This window comes from Trichogramma pretiosum, unplaced genomic scaffold, assembly GCF_000599845.2.
Source record: "Trichogramma pretiosum strain Unisexual culture from Peru unplaced genomic scaffold, Tpre_2.0 scaffold21, whole genome shotgun sequence".
In the NCBI taxonomy this organism is placed as follows: Eukaryota; Metazoa; Arthropoda; class Insecta; order Hymenoptera; family Trichogrammatidae; genus Trichogramma; species Trichogramma pretiosum.
The window spans coordinates 1,236,265-1,256,084 of record NW_019640940.1 but is presented as its reverse complement, the minus strand read 5'-3'; the positions used below and the strand labels follow the sequence as shown (position 1 = coordinate 1,256,084).

Sequence of the window (19,820 nt, the reverse complement as noted above, 5' to 3'; positions counted from 1 at the left end):
TATATAGAAGAGAGAGTTGCTGCTGCTGTACGCGCGCCGCGATCTTATCAGCGGTATATATAGTTGTTGCAACCTCGACTTGCTTTTACTCTCTGTTTACTTTTTTACGTTATATTTATAAATTGCGATTATTGCACCGAACTCGAAATAAGAAAATTTAATTCCGATCGAGAGTCCGTTAAAACATGTCGCAATTCCAGTCGAGCATTATACAGCGTATAGGGCTGCTGCCGCTGGTGCCACGATCGATCGAGAAATCAAACCAGTCGATAATTTCGCGCGCCACTGCCTATGGCACTTGGCAGACGAAACTCTGCGCGCGACGCATGCGCCTCGATTCGCGCGCCAATCTCCCCGCGTGCTACTGCTGCTTTGCGCGCCTGCAACTTGTTGAAGTCTGCACGAAGTGTCAGCAGACCGGTGGGCCGCTGCAGTTTTTTGTTTTTGTTTTCGTGATACAATCCTCCTGTGTGTGTGTGTGTGTGTGTGTGTGTGTTTGTGTTTACACTATTTCGGCATAGCTCGAGACTGACAATTCGTTCATTTGGTAATTTCAACAGATCGATGGCATCGCCGCTGTGATGATACCCATTCTCTGCGGCATCCTCGTCACTGCTTATTATTGCTTCGCGAACTATCGCAAAATTTGCACTTACTTGTAGGTTATACAAAATTTCCTCCTTTTTAATTGCTTGAGTTTTACTAATATTAACTCATTAGTGGGTGTGGTTTCTAAAATGTAAGTAATCCTAGTATATTTATAACTAGGTGTTTTGAACTGTCATGTATTTTATTATAAAGTTGAACTTTTGATGAAATAAATCAATGTTGAATATTTGTATAAAATTCATTATTATATCTTATCATGCGGTAGCATGTAGATAATAATACTTGGATTCTTAGGATCTTCTATATACTGGCGACAAAGAATACTTACTGTAGCATCATTGATTTACTTAACAAATAGATAACTTGATATTTTTATACAAAATGTAATGATATCTGAAGTTTATAAATAAAACTGTATGATTTCAGGGCTGACAACAACATTATTGATCTCACAATGAGTGACGATGAGTTTTGTGATCCAAAAGCTGCTGAAAAGCGATGGCAAAGCGCTCAAGCAAGTACCAGTGTAAATCAAGGTTCCAGTCTCTTTTCTTGGTCATCGACAAAAAGAAAGCCACCTTCTGGTTTAGAGAATGTTAACAGTCCATTAAAGCGTCAAAAAACAACTAAAGCAACTCACCATGTTATTGATAAAGCAGACAACATTGCAATAATAACTGATGATGAAGATGAAGACGATAAAAGATCAATTCCTCTTATAAAGAAAATTGACACAGAAGTAAAAACACCTATAAAAGAAGAGAAAACACCAGCAAAAGGAACACCTATAAAAGAAGAGAAAACACCTTTTAAAACAACCCCTGCAAAAGTAAGTCCTGGGAATTATGTATCACCTCCAAAATCAACATTACAAGAAAAAGTTCTTAAACAACTTTACAATATTATGGGTAATAAAAAGAGCAGATACGAAGATATTAAATTACCTCCGGGCTTGCCACCAATGATTGCTGGAGTTCCAGTTAAGTTTCCTGTGACACCTTATAGAAGTCAAATCGCTGTGATGAATGCTGTAAGTATTTTGAGTTTGCTTACTTACCTTAGAATGAAATTTATATTCTATGTTTTATATTAATTTAAATGAATTTAGAACTTATGTGGACTATTTTTTGTCCTAGGTCATCAAAGGTTGCACAAAATCAGAACATTGTCTGTTAGAGAGTCCAACCGGGAGTGGCAAAACATTGGCTTTACTATGCGCAGCGCTGGCATTCCAAACACATCTTGAGGGTGAGTCTCTCATGTTCAATCGAATGACATTTTAAATTTTGTCTTCTTGAAAAAAACTCTTCTATTTCGTTTCTACTGTCAACTTCTGGCAAGTTGAGACTTTTTACCTGAAAGTCCTGATTTCTGCACACGCCAAGTGTCCCAGATAAATGCACAGTCTTATACCCAAAAGCCTGTGAAAGCAGAAGTCGTCACGTCATATAACTATAGATAGCAGACAATTTCTCGCCGTACTATGGTAACCGTCCAAAAAGGCCTTCTCGTGATAGTAGGCAAAGTATCGTGACGAGTGGCCGTTAAGGCCTCTCCCATGCCCTCGACTGTTCTTTTCGTCGCCGTCGTCCGTATCTTGTGTCTATGTTCCCTATATACGTATAAACGAACGAAAATATACGTACTATGTATACGGTACGTGTATGGCCCTAGGAATAGGACGAAAACCGACGAAATTAAAAAGCCGAACGGAATTAATCACGCGAGACGATGTACTTTTTTCCCTCTCGTGTATGTATAACACGGAAATTCATTTTACCTCTATATATGGGGTACACACACACATAGCACTCCCGAGTCCGAGTTTCATAATCGATATGTAGTTTCGAATGTAGTATACGCGTGTTACACGAGTGACGCGTTACACGGAGTGACGTAATAATATTATTCAAGATGGATAATATTATAATGTTTATGATTTTATAACGGGGCCGAGAATCCATTAACGCACGATATCGCGCAATATAAAGGGCGACAAATCCTATATGACGAACAACGGCAGCAGCACTTCGCATCTCCATTCGTTTCCGTAAACAAGCCATAGATCACGGGGGTGTACATGTACGATATCGCGGCCTGTGGCCCCGCTGCTGCTGCTGTAGTATCGCGGTCGGATCTCCCACCGCGTCGCAATATGCGCATACTCATTTCTCGATTCGCACAACCGCAACACATACAAGTACACAATAGGCCCTATAGATATATAATTTTCGGAAGCCGCTGGAGAGAGAGAGAGAGAGGAGCAGCACATCGGGCGATATAATGGGACGAACTGTGCTGCTTGGGAGATGCCTGCGTGCGTGGGTGCAGCAGCAGCTCCGAAATCTTTTGCCTCTTCTCTTATCCGAGGCATTAATCGCGACGAACTGTCCGCACAATCACGCGGTGGCGGCGTCGGGCGTCTGTCGCACAGCAGCAGTTAGTCTCGCGCGCGATTTTTGCCGGACCCCCGAGAGAGATACAGACCACTAGAGCATCTTGATCGTGACTCATCCTCTCTCTCCTCCCTTTCTCGCGATGTTTGTTTTTATTTATAACGACAGACATTTTCGTCACGGCGTTTCTTTCTTTCTGCTGGTGATATTTATAAAAAAAAGAAAAATTATTATCCGCGAGATAGTAATTGCATAGCGAGAACGAGAGAGTCGACGTCGTGAGCGGTCCCTGCGCGGCTCTTTTCGGCTTTTCGGAGCTGATGTGCAATTATGTAGTCAGAGGTCTACACAGCAACGACACCACCTGTTCGGCGTGCCAACTCAATCAGTGCAGCAAACAGCAGCAGCCAGTTACACAAAACAAACAAACGGTAAGTATATAATACCGAGGAAAGAGACAGAGAGAAACGAGGAGACAAAACACACACACACACAAAATCGGCCGGGCTATATTGTACGCGAGAATCTTTTTCGTCGCACCGAGGAGGCGGTTTATTATTATACCCTTCTTTCCTCGTATATATACCTTGTACCGAAAAACTCGAGCGAGCGAGCGAGCGAGTGAGAGAAAGAGAAAAAAAGTGCGCGCGCGAGTCTTGACGAAATAACGACCTTGTCGCCAATGCGGTTTTGTCGGCCCCGCTGCAGCAGGTAGGTAGCAAGAACCTAACGCAAAAAACCTCCCACTAACTAACGATCTAACATAGAGGAGACGACGGTGCAGCAGCATAAGGCAAGCGAGAGAGAAAGGTAAAAAGGAAAGAACAAAAAAAAAAAGAGAGAGAGAGAATAAAAAGGATCGAGCTCTGTGTGTGCTCTAACGTCACGAACTTAGAACGCCTTTTTTTTCTAATACGCCTCGCGTGCGCGACTACGACTAGGACGACGACGACGAAGTACGAGAAATTTTTTATATAAATTATGTAACGAAAGAGATACGCGGAGAAAAAGGGAGTCGAGGGAGGGGAAAAAAATCGCGACGCTTGTTAACGCGAACTCACGCAAATTCGACGTTATATTACCGTGTATGGGCGGCCGTGCGATGGCTCCGGCGAAAACGATTAATTTGCGCAGCGATGAGTGACGCGGCACGCGATCCTCGCTCTTTCTCTCCATCGCATCGTCTGTATGTGCATGTGTGTGCGAGCGTGAATTTTTTGCATTCGTCGTAAAAGAACTGCAAGGATTACTAGAGTCGAGTCCTTTTGGCAGGATACATAAATGTGTTTGTGTTAGTGTGTGTTTATAGGGTGACACACGTTTTTGATACTCGGTATGTGTCCCTCCAGGCCACGCGGTAAGAGGAATTAGCCCAGCAGTAGCCTTTTGTCGATTTCGCGATGCGTCGAGAAGAAGGTGTGCGCTGTGTAGTAGGCGCGTTACACGCGCGCTTCCGCTTTGTGGAAGCGATTGACTCTTTCGTTGGAAGCCCCCGATCCGCCGCCACCGCCTCCGTTCGTGTATATCGTCTCTTCCGCGTGTCGGTAGTAGCGAGAACGATTCCGCGACGATGTAAAAAAAAACAGGAGAGAAAAGGAAAGAAGGAAGGAAAAAAATGGAAAGAAAAAAGGCCACGGTATATATATAACTTCTTCGATTTGTCGCCTGTATATATACGCGAGCAGAGAGAGAGAGAGACATACGAGGACTCGACCGTCGTTCGTGTTATCGTGATATTTTTCCTTCCTTTTTTTTCGCATGCTTATGATAATTCATTTCTTCATTCATATAATAGAGTCCTTTCCTCGGTTATGCTCTTACCTGTCGCGATATTCACAGAGGAACGGAAGGCGACACGCACGAGTTTTATAAGCTTTTATAGCAGACACGGTACGGCCGCCTGTGCTTGTCTCTGTATTATAATGCGATACCGCGAAAATTTATCGTACGCGGCCGTAGGAAAGTTTTATCGATAAAGTCGATTTTTCACTCGCTGACGCGCGCATTACGTTTTATACGTGTGGACACTACTACCGCCAGCGCAGAAAACTCGTGTGTGTTTACGATGCGTGGGTAGAAGTGCATACGCGATAATGCAGCAGCCAGGAAAAAAACACGTGTAAGTGTACCGAGTCGCCGTTGAACGGAAGTCATACAGCGAGGAGGTGAAATAGGCTCGGGCGTGATTTATGCCTCGTTCTAGTCGCAGGATTTATAGTGCTAATCGATTGCGTTAAAAACGAGAAGACGTTAATTCGTACCTACTTTTGTAATTTCTATATTCTTGCAAAATACTCAACGGTATATAAATGCGCGCCGACTTCTCTCATTGTAAAATCGATAACGTCGAGCAAAAAGAAAGAGGGAGAAAATAAAGGAAGTAATCGAGGACATCGTCAGTTTTCGTGAGCACGACACTTATTGTATAATACATGGTGTATTATATATAGGCCCCCGAAGGCGGAGCGCCGAAAGACGCGAATCTCAGTCGAGGTCGTGTGTCGCCCGGGCTTGAAGAATATTTTATCGCTCGATCGCGTGATTATCCGCGGCGCAAATGCGCGGCTATCGCGTATTATATACTCTTGTAATGTACCTTATGAGCCGCGACGGTGCACCACACATACACATATACACACACACGTGTGACAGGCGCAGAAAAGTCGTAATAATTATTGTACTGTATACAGCATAATATGTAAGCGCAGTAAGGGCGAGCGCGCAGCGCGACGACGACCGAGCGCCGGAATTATATATTGCGCGGCGGCGGCGGCTTATTATTATATACCTGCCACACGCTTCTGCTGCAGTGTATATAGTAGTGCAGCGCGTCTGTGCCGCGCTGTGTTGCACGTATATACACGTTAAAGCCGCAACGAGTGCAGTAGCAGCGGCAGCAGGCCCACATGCGAGACTCGTGACTCGCTTATAAAAATCCAGGCTCTGAGCTTGTGTGTAGGTATATATGATCGCTTCAATTGTCTCTCTCTTTTTCTCTCTCTCTCGTATATATACGTACGATACTTACGGGTTTTTCGGGGCGACGTAATTAACCTTCTTTCTTGTTACTCTTCGAGGAGAATGAGAATGACGTGAGATAGAGAGAGAGAAACGAAGTCTAGATTGCCTCTTTTTGCAATCGGCGCGTCTGAAAATCGTGCCGTCCTTGAGAGCGACGTATACTTTTATCTTTAAGAAAAACTCGGATATGAAAATTTCCATTCTAACCCAAGTTAAACAACAAAATGTCAATGCATACGTGCCGCATTTAGGGGTATATTATCTTTTTTTCCTTCTGTGTCTCGTTATCAATATCGTTGTCGCTCGAGCCCAACTAACTCGTGCGTCCGATTCATTCTGATGCGCCGTCTGCAGCAGGAGCAGCAACGGCAGCAGGATCTTAGGGCGCCGCGTCTCGGGACGGTCGGCGGCGCGACGCGACGAAGGAAGCAGCTCTTCTCGGAAGACTCGACGCAGAAAAGGGTTGTGTGCATTATGTGCATCTGTGTGTGTCTGTGTGCGCGCGTTGCACACGTACACATATATGCACTGTTGTGTGTACATATATACAAGGAGAGAAGAGGAGAGAGACAGAGATGGAAAAGTGGAGTAGCCACGCGTTTATGTGTGTGTGCGAGTGCCTGGATAAATGTGTGTTTGTATGCTATACGTGTATGTGCCGGTAACCCGCAGAGAGCGAGAAAGAAAGACAAAGGGCCGTGGCTGCGCTTTCATCCTCGCCGACTTACCTCTGCACGCGCGACTGTGTGTGTGTTTGTGTGCATGTGCTGGATGTCTGCGTGCGAGTCGGTGTGCATTTACGTATACGTACGTGTGTATGCGTTACGTATAGGGGACAATGCGCTTTGCATGCGGGTTCAACGGATCTCACGGAAGAAACGCGACGAAACGAGCGAAAAGAAGCAAACACACACGCAGCAGCAGTTCTGCGCAAGCTAAGTAAGGAATAGAGAAGAGAGACGAATTCGCGGAGAGTAGCCGCTGCGACTATAGCCAACTTTTTCTCTCTTTCTCTCTACTTCGGTGTGACTTTTTTTTTTTACCGATGCAGTCGCGTTTGATATTTGTACGTCAGAGATCTCATGGACGCGGTGTAGAAAATAAGTGCAGCTCGTTTGTGTCCCGACGTTTCTTATCGTCTGATAATATTGACAAGTTGCTGATGCTGCTGCGATCTCGTTCCCGAAATTACGTAAAAATACAAAAGTTTGATCGAGCGAAGCGCAACAATTCATGCGACATGATGACACGATGCTCGTCGCGCGAGGCCTGACGCGATTACTATACAGTGTGCATAAACATACGCACGGGGTGTTCATTTTTTTCAGACAATATTTCAAGTTTTATAGCTGAAAACCCGAAAAAATTTTTTAACAAAATAGGCCGCTTGTTGTGGAGTTTCATAATCGAAAATTGGAAATTGAAACAGAAATTATTAAAATTTTGAGTAAAATAATGAATCGCATTTTTTTTCTTTTTTACTTTATTTATTTGAATGACATGTCAAATCTCAAAAATTAAATGACATAAGGCATGAAAAATACTATACAAATATGATTATCACCATCACGAACTTTGGACTGTGGTAGCCAAGCAAATATTACGTAAATTTTCGTTTGTCAATGATTCATCGATGATGAGCTCACAGACCTCGAGTGGCAGGCGGCAGTGCGTCAGCTCCATAAAACACTCTAATGCCCAGCAACGGAAAAATCCTCTCGAAAGTTTTTCGCACAGATGTAAAAGACAAGCCTTTCTAGGTTCTTCGGGGAGCCTAAAAATTTTGTCCGAGCTTATGAACTTGTAGCAGTCCGTGTATGTGAGTAGTTTCTTTACCTCTTCGAATCGTAATTGGATCAAATCGTAGAGCGACAGACTAGAATTTATCATTATTTCTTTTGTTTCTATCGCCATCTGCTCCTTATCATTCCAATATTCTTCCGGATTCGTTGAATTTTCTAAAAATCCATAGACATGGAAAAGATTCATTATGTTCAAGGCGTGGCTACGGGTTATTTCATATCCTCCGTTTTCTAGATGATCCATGTTAGCCAGAAAACCAGATATTACTTTTAATTTTATTTCAACGGACATGGCTATCCTAGTTTCAAATGGCTCAGTTGTGAAAAGGAAGTTGGACAGATCAGCACCATGATCCACGAGTGCACGGACCGCATTCGGCAAAACATTCGCCACAGCTAATTGAAGTGGTGTCTGACCCGAATTGTCCATAGCGTCGACTTCCACCGCTTGATGTTTTTCCTCGTTTATTTTGAAGAATAGCTCCGCTAAATCATCATTTGCAAAATAGTACCAATGATATTGTTTCTTACAAATTAAATGTAATGGTGTCGATCCCTCTGTATTGGATACATTTGGTCCAGCACCTCTTCTCAGCAATACTTCGACCACCTTCTTAATGTTCCTGCCCACACATTCCAATGCCAAGTGCAACGGCGTGTTACCCAATTTGTCTACAGCGTCGACCTCCACTGTTTGATGTCTTTCGTCGTTTATATTGAAGAATAGCTCCACTAAGTCCTCTTGTGTGATATCGTAAAAAAATCTTTTCTTACAAATTAAATGTAATGGTGTCGATCCCTCTGCATTGGCTACGTTCGGATCAGCACCTCTTCTCAGCAATGATTCGACCGCAATCTTGATGCCCAAGACCGCGCATTCCAGGACCAAGTGCAATGCTGTGTTACCCAATTTGTCCTGGGCATCGACCTCCACCTTTTGATTTTTATCTTCGTTGATCTTAAAAAATATCTCCATCAAACCTTCATCATAAAAATTGCGTTCTTTGAAAATATAATGCAGAGGAGTCAATCCATCCTTACAGGCCAAATTCGGATTGGCGCCATTTTCCAGCAGTACTCGCACAATCTTCTGGTTTTCTAAGTCCACTGCATAGTGTAGCGGTGTTTTACCATCTTCATAGACTGAATTCGGATTGGCACCATTTTCCAGCAGTGCTCGAACAATCTTCTTGTTTTGACTGCCCACTGCATAGTGTAGCAGTGTTTTACCATCCTTACAGGCCAAATTCGAATTACCGCCGTTTTCCAGCAGTATTTGAACCATTTCTTGGTTTTGATTGCCCACTGCACGGCGTAGCAGAGTTTCATATAGCTCAGAGGCTACTGGGATTTTCCCTGCCCTAATTAAGGGCATGATAAGTTCAAAAGGATCATAGTCAGACGAATCTGCGTACATGACTATTGTTACGCACTCGCACTATTTAATTTCACAAAAAACACTTATTGAAAACGACGCGATCTTTTCTTGTTCACGTTGCGGCGTCGTAACCTGTACTGACTAAACACATGCTACGATCTGTACATAGAGAAAGTAAGAACATGTGGTCCAAACTACTGGTGATTTCTCTTTAGTCAGCGCCTCCACAAGTTCATCTTCAAGAAGAACTAAGAAAACTCGAGCGCGGCAATTTCAGTTTTCTTAATTTTTCACGCAGGCGCTACCCGCGTGATGAAAATTGTTGCAAAAGTATGGAAAAAAAAGTGTGGCACTTTTCCCACATTTTTTCATTCGAGAACAGAAAGTTCATCGGCTCAAAAACTAATATAATATAAGGTAATCTGAGGAATTTTCAAAGGTAAGGAAGTTATTCGACTTTTCAACAAAAAAAAATTTTTTTTAAATGTGTTGGAAAAGTGTGACTGAAGTTCATAATTCACACTTTTGCAACACTTTCTTTTCCCATACTTTTGCCACATTTTTTTCGCGCGGGCTGCATTGAAATCTATAGAAGCTGCCGAAATTCCTAAGAATTATAGTCCTTCGATGCTAAAAATATAAATAGTCACATCGAGTATACAGCGAGGCAAACTCTAGGCTGCCCTCTACGGCGAAAAGAACTGGTGGTGCTCGACGTCATAGTTCCGAAACTCACGTATGGCAAGCCCCCGTCACAATGCGCGAAAATAATTTTAAAAGTATTTGATATGATGATGTTGTAAGATGGACCCTTTTACGTTAAAAATGTTTAATTGATGTTTTAAAGTTATTTTCGTGCATTGTAAAGGAGGCTCGCCAGACGTGAGTTTTGGAACTTAGACGTCAGGCGCCACCAGTACTTTTCGCCGTAGAGTGCGAGCGTAGAGTTTGCCTACGGTCACGCCACTGTTTTTCGTTGTGCTCACGGAGACAGTGTGACTTTTTGAGTAGGGATGCTACGAAGATAATAAAATGACTATCGGTTTTATTATTATTTATAAAAAAAATTATTTCTGAAAACTATATGTAAAAGAGCTTAATTGCAAGTGTGTTCTGTGAAAATGGCATTCAAAAAATTTAATTTCCCAGGCTTTCGAGAGGAAAAGTCATGAATATTTTGGTGAGACATACATCACAGAATTTTATTACGTATCGCTTTGTACCTTCAGAAAAACGAATTTGAAAATACGTTTTCGATTCTTGAAACTTGGAGAACCTCCTGAAAAAAATCTGAAAAATCCAAGACTTCTTGGATTGTTAAAAAATACCTATGTGAATTTTTCCAAATTTTTTTCACAATTTGTAGCGTTAAAATAAAACTAAACACCCTCGTACTTGCGTGTCAAAAATACAAACTCGGTCGATATTATATGCGCTCGAATCGGCAACGTGTGCATGCCCATTGCAACGAGCCCCAGTGTGTATATTAAAAACACGACGCGCCAAGCCATGATAGCACAACGCGAGCTGCATCAGAACCGGCCAGCTTATATGCACCGGACGCGATCGCGAATAATAATCCGCGAAGCCTCTCGAGAGTGGGAGGATCGCGCGAAGAGAGAACCGCACTGCATATGTGTGTGTGTGTGTGTGTGTGTGTGTGTGTGTGTGTGTACGTGTACAACAGCAAAAGCGAACGCGCGATCTGCTGCTGCTGCTGTTGCTGTTGCTGCAGTGAGGGAGAAAAAGAGAGGAGAGAAGAGAGAAGGAAGAGCAAGAAAGAGAGAGAGAGAGAGAGACGAAGCGCGAGAAATCGTGGTACGGCCCCCGCGAGCAGCTGGTGCTCGCGCGCGCGCGCGAACGAGAAGATAAGAGACCCCCCAAAGCCTCGTTCGGGCGCCAGCCGTTCGCCTTCTCTCGGGTGGTCCCCGCGCGCTGCACACAGCGAGCGAGCACGAGCTCCTTTCATATATATATACACACTACCTATATAGCGGCGATGCGCGCACGATTCTCCGATCCTCGATCCTTTCGCCCCGTTCTGTGTGCGAGTATTATGTATAGGTGTAGCGCACATCGCACACGTTTGTGTTTTGTACTGTGCTCGCGTATACGCTTTTCCTTCGATTTATGCGCGGGATTTATACCCGCGTTTTCGCGACGAGCTTCTACGTCGACGCTGTTATGGTTTCAAATGTTTTTTTTTCTTCAAAATTTTTTGAAATCGAATGATAGTTGCTGACAATAATCACTCAATTCAACTTTTCTCTCGAGTAGCAAAAAGCCAATCCAGCTTCTCTGCTATAAACGTGCGTGCGTTTAACTCATCATAATATTCCATCCGCGAGTCGTCGGCGCTGCAAGAAAAATAATTTCTTACCGATGTCGTCGAGGTGAAAACTCATTCAATTTCTTGCTCTTTAATACATATGTAGATACGCCTCTTCCTCGATGCTCCGTGCTATATAGTGGCTGCGCAATGAGCTGCGAGTCGCGCGAGCGGCCGGGCAAAGCGAGCAAAACGTTGATTATTGCTGCTCGCCGTCGAGAGTCGTTGCTTCTTCCTCCTGAATCGCTATATACACGATTCCTTGAACGTATAGGTCGAGGCAATTCCCATTCACGAGGCTCTTCTTCTCTCTCCGCACTGCACTCGACCGTCTTTATAAAGCTTCGAGGAAATCATAGCGAGCCGATGCACGAGTGCGGCTGCTATATACGTACGTTATTCGATAGTATGCGCACCAATCGTCGTGCCCGATAATGGGATTACTAATTTCCGCGGATACATCCTTGGACAAGGTCGCGTCGATGAACTTGTAAAAGCTCGGCCGAATCGCTCATCGTTTCCAGATTACAAGCTGCAGTCATTGTTTCGATCGGTTGCGACATAATTGATGAAAAAAAAAAAAAAATTGTCAAACGTCGACTCTTGGTGTGTATATCGATGTGCGTGAGGTACGGGAGAAAAAGAGAAATAATTGCTACTACGCCTCTGCACACGGGAGCGCAATAGCCATACTACGAAGAGTAGAGAGAAGAGGAAGAAGAAGAAGAAGCGACGCTCGAGCTACTACCATACCGATTCCAGGACTCGGAGATGCGCGATATATAACGCATATACTACCTACGTACGTCGCGCGTATACGTATGGCATAGACCACGAGCTGTACATAATACGAATGCACCACGCTGCATTGTCTCTCTTCTCTCTCTCTCGAGCACAAGGCGCCGCGCGCGAAAATAAACTGTACACACGTACGCGCGCGGGGCGAAAAAGCGTGCTCCTCAGCTCGTATGCGAAGAGTGAGTGAGAGATAAGAGTCACGACCGAAAACAACGAAAAAAGTCTTTCTCCGAATTTCGCGCTAGTAGGCATTACAACTTTTTAATCTCGCTTTAAGATGAACGGATAGAGTAGGTAGAGAGGCTCGACCGCGCGATCTTTGTGCCATGCGAGAGCTATACGTGTTTATATATACGATCCGCGGCAGTGCTGCTCGTAACTTGGAAATATGAATGTATAATGCGAATTCTGTATACGTGTGTGCCGCGCTTGCGACGCGTGACCTGCACACGGTGCGAATTACAACTATTTTAATATGCAACAAACGTCGGCCCGGGGATGTATTGTATATGCTCGTCGTACGGGCCTTATTTCCATGGATTCGCACCTCGTCCCTTTTCCAACTAGATCCTTTATTTTTTATTATTATTTTTTTGTTTATTACGAGAAAGATAACGATTTCGGAACGAGATCTACAACGTGTTACAGCATTATTATACACGTTTGTGTGTCGCAGCGCGCGTGCGTGTAGAAAAAAAAGGTCCTACTCGCGCACGCGTCTGGAAATATTATAATGTATTTCAACGATTTTTGGAGTAATCGTCTGGCCGTATCGTCGTCATTATTACATTCGGTTCCAAAGAGAGAGAGAGAGAGAATTTCGGAGCGCAGTATATGTTCGAGCTCGTCATTAGCTCATCATCAACTGCGTCATCGTCGGTGCGCTATGTATGCAATTTAGGCAGCAGCATAGTGCATAGGCATAGTATGTATGTATATGTGTATGCTCTCTGGAAAGTTGAGCTCATTGTCGGTTTACAGCGCACCGCCGCGGATAATTACGTTGCAGCAGCAGCAGCAGCAGGCAGTGGCTTGCATACTCTCCGGCATAGCTCGAGTCCTAATAACCATCCCATCGCTCTCGTGGCTCTCTCTCCCTCTCTTTGACTCTCTATCTGCGCCTCTTTCGACTAGTTTACCTCGGCTTCTTTTTTTTTCTCTCTCTCGGTTCAGACTGTGTATATATAGACTCGCGAGCTTAAATGGCTGTTATCAACGGCGCGTAATTTGCATTGTGTCCTGTGAGCGATTCCATAGCTCGTTGTGCCATTCTCCGCGACTGCTTATGAACTTCGCGTATTTATTCGTACGTGTGTGTACGTGTCGTCGTTGTGCGCGAGAAATAATGACCTGGAGTTTTTACTCTTTTTACTGTTACTGTACGCGAGAGCTCGTATTTTGTACAAGTTGTTGACACTCTAAAAGAAATGTTGAACATTAATGATGACCTTATTACCAAAAAATTATCATTCAAAGTGTTTAAAAATACATTAGTGATCTTTTCTGATACAATTTTGTTTTTAATATCAAGCGAAAGACTTGACAAAGACAATGTAATCGTTTCAAAAAATTCAGATCAGTTTTCGATCACTTCGTACATCACAATACCATTTTGAGTCTCTACCACTAGATGGCGAGTGTACCTTTATCTGTAAATCTGCAAGTGTCGCAGTCAAAATAAATGTATATGTTACAGGCAAAAGCCGCTTTTGGAATGTAAACTTATTAAGATTAGAATTTCGAAAGACTCGACGGAGACAATATAATCGTTTCAAAAAATTCAGTCTAGATTCCAACTATTTCATATACCGTATTACCGCTTCAAACTTCCATCGCTAGATGGCGAGTTTACCTTACGACTGTAAATCTGCAAGAGGCAAAGTCAAAATAATTGTATATCAGTCAAAGACTCAAATTGACTTAACGTAATTTACTTTTATAGACAATTGATATAAACATTACAATATCTCTCGACGACAGTCGGCACGAATAAAGCGCCGTGCATGAAATCCCTTTTTCTGTCAGGGATTTAACTTTTCTCTCTTTTTTTTCCATCTTTTTACAAGCCAGGAGTGGCAACTCGATGTAAAACTGCGCATGCAGCAGCAGCTCGACTCGACTCGCGTCAGTCTGTACACATACAGTACGGCAGTTACGACAACGACGAAAGAGAGTCGAGAGAGAGGAGCGCGTGGCTGACTATTGCGCGATGTAAATATCAAAAGTCACGGCATGGTCGCGTCGTCGCGGCGTGCGTTCATATTATAAAGCCGTATATATCGCGCGCGCACGACGAAGCTTGCGGTTGGCCAAAAGCTTGACAAATGCCGCATCGTCGCATGGCTCGCAGCCGTCCTCGTCATTATATACATATACACATGCACAAGTAATTTGTCAGCGTGCGCGCAACCCGCTCAAAATTTATACTTCATACGTCGCGTATATATAATAATAACTTCATTTCGCATGTGGCCGCGTGTGCTCGCGCTCGCGACAAACTCTCTTTTAGCCCCGTGCGCCACCGCCGCTCACCCGCGAGTTTCGTTTACGATGAAAGGTTCGAAAGAAAAGAGAGCCCAACGACGCGTTCGAGAATATAAGACAGAGCGAGCGAGAGAGAAGTGAACGCACGAGGCGAGGCGGCGCTTGTAACTTATTACGAACGGCCCGACAATGGCCGCGGCTGCGCGCGTGCTACCTCGATGTGTAGATGGCTATCGCGGCCCAGGCTATATACCCGGTGTTAACTATATATATATATAAATGTAAGGATAGGCCTATATAACGCACACAGCAACGAGCCACCTCGAGACACGAAATTCGACCAGGCGCGCGATACGATCCTAAAAACTTGTACACTTTTGGAGCCCTCGCGGTATTATAACAGCCTAGTGTGGCAGAAAACCCCGTTCGCGCCCGTGTAAGTAGGCGAGAGCGAGAGAGAGGCCGATATAATATCTGTCCTGGCGATCTTTACGCAAAAGTCCACGCGCTCGCAAAGCAGAGTAAGAGAGAGAAACCGGATAAAGATTAAAGTGCAGAGAAGGAGAGAGAGAGGGAATGTATTATACATTTTACATCGTTCATTAGATTTGCTGCTGCTATATGGCTTATAATGTACGCTTTTAAGACAGTGTGATTATACCTATACGCTTCACGCATATTTTTCGCTTCTTTAATATTATATACCACTACTATCGAATCTTTCGATCGATATTATTGCTTGTTTACAACGCGTTTAAAAAGGCTCTCGATACAGGCAATTTATAATAGGGACATTTACATTTTCCCTGTATACTCGCTCGCTGTCCAGGATGAACGACGCGACGCGACACAAAAAAAAATCGCACTTCTTCTCACGCATGTGTGTGTCCTCTCTCGAGCGCGGGGCTCGCTCAAGTTCCGTTTAAACTTGACTCAAAAGTAAAAAAAAATGCCTATTTAAATTTGTTAACGCTGCTCAAGAGCGCGTGTATATAAAGCTCTCGCTCGGTTACAAAAAAAAGGAGGTAGCCATTAGCGCTCGAAGCGCAGTTGGATTTCGCGTAAATCAAGCGTACGACGAAATGCAAACGACGAAAAAGCAGCGCGCCTGGCAACGACGAGTGCACTTCATTTTCGGATCTAAACTAGAACGGACCCGTGTGTGTTGTTTGTGTGTGCTTTCAAAGAAAGTCCCATGCCAACCAACTTGATTCGCTCTCGTCCTTTTGCGGATCTTTTAATTTCCTCTTCTGCTGCTGCTGCTGCCGTTGATCGAACACACACACACACACACGGCTGGACGTCACGATTTTTTTTTTGCTGCAGCGCTCGCTATATACGCAGCCGCGCGCAACAACCCGTCAATCGTTACGCGCGTGCTCGAGCGTCAAACCGTCGCGCATAATGAGTTTCAGTTTAGGTTGACATGATTCCCAGGAAAAAAAGAAAAAAAAAGCACACGGCGGCCGACGGTGCTGCAGCAGTAGCACTGCGCCAAGGTAGGTATATAGAGAGTATATAGTCGACTCTTTCCCCGCCCGACGCGATTCGCGCATTTCAAATTGGTTTCTCGGATTGACCATCGACTGTATCGTGTGTTTGTGCCTTTCTCGATTTACGTACGGCAAATGTAACAACGACGACAACGCCAATACGTTGCTTGACGTAATGTCTCGTGCGTGTACTGCAGTGCAGAATCGAAGATTCTGAAAAAATCGTAAAAAAACGCCTCGCTTTATGCATATCGGTCATTAGATAAGAGTCGCATTATGTGTACGAACAATTCGCTATCCGAACGAAATAAATTTATTCGTATATTCGAGAAATTACGATCACAAGTCGTACGTACGTACACGGGCGAAATTACTGGCGAAGTGAGAGAGCTTAAATTGTACTTAATGGCGAAATTCGATAGCAATTACATTATGCGCGCACAAAATATGTATAAGAAAATGAGTCGAGATATAGATCGTTCACAATGTTGTGTGTTTATACACCGGACGCCGAGTTTTCATCGTAAATACACAGCCGACTTAGTTTCTGTGCGTGTGCATAAACGCAGTTATGACAACGACGTCTAGAGAGAGTGTATTATAACGCGAGCTAAGCCTATTTTCAGAAATTGCAGTCGGCAATTTATTTTACATTTTCTTGACTTTTAAATCTTCGTCGGTGTGTAACGTGGTTTTTTGAGCTAAGTTTTAGGGCATCGATTTTCTACACAATCGCAAAGGTTAAAAATTGATGATAATCATCGCGATGAACTTTTTTAAAGCTCAGTCGCCACAAATATAAGCATAGCTTATTTTTTAAGGTTTCCTTAAGACGAGTTGAAAGTTCAAATTTATTTAAAGACGACACGCGGTAGTTAATGTTACAAAATGATTGATATACGAGGCGAGGAGAGGCGCGAACGTACGATCGACTTTACTCGATGCAGGGGTAAGACCAATGGCGCAATATCATCAACCAGAGACCAACGTACTTGTGCGCATTCGTATAGATACGAAGTCAAACTGCAGCCGTGTTGTAGTACGAGAGGAGGCGGAGGAGGAGGAGAGCGACAGATAGAGATAGCGAAGAGGAGTCATCGACACACAGAAACTTTCGCACAGTGTTCGGTCCAATCGTCCTCTCCTCTCTCTCTCGGCTCTTTCCTATTCTCTTCCCCTCTTTCTGCTATACATATATAGAGCCAAGGGAGAGTATACAGTACACACAGAGGCAGTAATAGCCCCGGTATACACTCAGATGCATCCGCCTTATCGACGCGGGCAATTTGCGCCGAGCAGCAGCAGCAGCGGAGCTGCAGATGCACAAAGCCTCGACGATATACATGCATAATGCACACGCACACCGAAGCTCGCCTAGCGCGAAATCGAAATCGCCTATCCCACACACATATAGTCTATACATCTATATGGTGCTTATAGATATGTGTGTGTGTATTGACTTGCTCGAGCTGCTTATGCGCGCAATATATGCCGCTACTGCACTATACTATACAGCAGCAGCAGCTTCACTCGAGGTCCATTGGGTACACACCCGGCCATAAGTGCAGATGAGGCTGGACTGCATCCAGACCCGGCCTACATACATACACGTATACCTACCTCTACTCTCGCTCGTCGCGTACACGCCTGCGTGTGTACATATATATCGCAAATTTATAGTTCCACTTTGTGTGAACGCACTCAATTTATGCTCGCGCGCGCGCGCCCGCCACTATATGTGCGGAGAACAAAGCGAGCACGCATACACACACACGTATACGCGGATTGCCGAGCTCATAACCACTGGTACACTAGGCGTACAGTTGCACATGCACATAACGCACGCACACATATACAGAGGGAGAGAGAGAGAAAGAGCCGCTGCTGACTACTATACGCCTGCAGGTATAGAGCGACAGGCAGAAAGAGAGAAGGGGTTGGGGGGAGGGGTGGGGTTGAATTTCGCGCACTATTATGGCCGACGGGGACGATTGTAACCCTTTCCGAATCGCGTATACTACTACTACTACTGCCGCGCTCTCCTATAATAAGCACCGAACGAGAAACCATCGGTTTGTGTTATTCGTCATCGCGCGCTTACTCTACTACTACTACTACTGCTGCGCGCAATGTGCATGTATAAACGTTGCACCCGAAAGATTTGAGTGCCCATATATATATGAATATGTGCGGCAGTGTGTATGTGTGACTGCACCTATGAGCGACAACGACTAGCGCTTACTCTCTGGTTGCGTTATATATATGCGCACGTATGCGAGAGGCGGATATATACGCCAAAGATCAAAGGGTACCGCTTTTCTTTCTTCCTTTTCCGCGCGCGCGACCCTCTCTCTCTCTCTCTCTCTATGCGGCGCGAGCAGCGCATAGAGTAGAAGCTATACACACTTGTATCCAAAGCGAGCGCAGCACACATGCACATATCGTACACGCACTTTCTTTTCCCTTTTTACGCACTACTATATACTCGGCCTCTCTTGAGAAAGATCTACCAATATATACGTATGTATCGCAACGCATGCATGTGTGTGTGCATCTAGCTACATATACGTACACACACATACCCTCGTCCAACGTCTTTTGAGAATTGCCCCCTGTTTTTTGCGGGATACGCACTCTACTATGTGTGCATCGTGGTATATAAGGTGCTGGTGCGCGCGCAAGACTGCCACTTTGCGCGATCTCTTCTCTCTCTTACTCTCGCGTATGCACACACGCTATCGCGTTTTTTATCAGTTACGTTATATGTACATGCATATATAAGAGCTCACCCGCGTTATTATTATATTCGAGCGTGTGGGTGGGTATGTGCGTGTAGGTGCTCGAGAGTCGTCCCCTTATTCGAGCAACAGCGGCAGCAGCAGCTCGCGAACGCGTTGATATACGTATATGATTTTCACGCGCTCCGAGAGAGTTGCCTTTGCGTATATTTACTCACTTATTTGCCAAACGAATGAGCGGGGCGATGTTTGTACTCTCCGAGAGTCCATTTCGTTGTGGATGACGTACGTATGCATACGAGCGAGACGTGAAAACGTTGCGCCATGATTATTCGACGGGATTCGTAAACAGAGCTCCGCGACAGATAACGATATAATTTTTATGTAAAAAATACGAGCAACAACGACAACAAAAATATTTGCTTCGTTGAAGCATTGATTTCGTGCCTCTGCTCGGGTTATTATACGGCGACGGAGTAAAAATATAAAGCCATCGCCGTGGTCGGTTCGAGTAGCGCCATCTGTGCCAGCTTCGTGGAAACTTGCGCGCGAACTCGATGGAGTTGGAATAGTTTTAGGATTAATTTTTTTTTCTTCTCCTTTTTTTTTGTTCAACGAATCATAGGCTTGATAAAACTCAACGTTTCGCCTCGTTATCGCCATTCATGCATACAGTTTCGCACACACACACACACACACGATCGTTATGCGCTCGATACGCAATCGAATGGCGAGTGTCGGCAAACGCCAAAAGGATGAAAAAAAAAGGTAT

At 44.3% G+C, this 19,820-nt stretch overlaps 1 protein-coding gene across 3 annotated transcripts in view; it reads left to right on the top strand.

The window, feature by feature from the left end:
- The first annotated feature begins 422 nt into the window (after positions 1-422).
- The window catches only part of LOC106659769 (Fanconi anemia group J protein homolog), a 66,215-nt gene continuing 46,817 nt past the window's right edge, over positions 423-19,820 (top strand). Inside the window, exons 1-4 of one of the 3 annotated variants that reach the window (XM_014382450.2) lie at positions 423-658; positions 1,036-1,438; positions 1,529-1,639; positions 1,746-1,857. In XM_014382450.2, coding sequence (XP_014237936.1) covers positions 582-658; positions 1,036-1,438; positions 1,529-1,639; positions 1,746-1,857 — 703 coding nt within the window. In that variant the 5' untranslated portion in view covers positions 423-581. Of the gene's footprint in view, positions 740-1,035; positions 1,640-1,745; positions 1,858-19,820 lie in introns of all 3 variants that reach the window. The other 2 variants (XM_014382448.2, XM_014382449.2) reach the window with 2 other exon arrangements.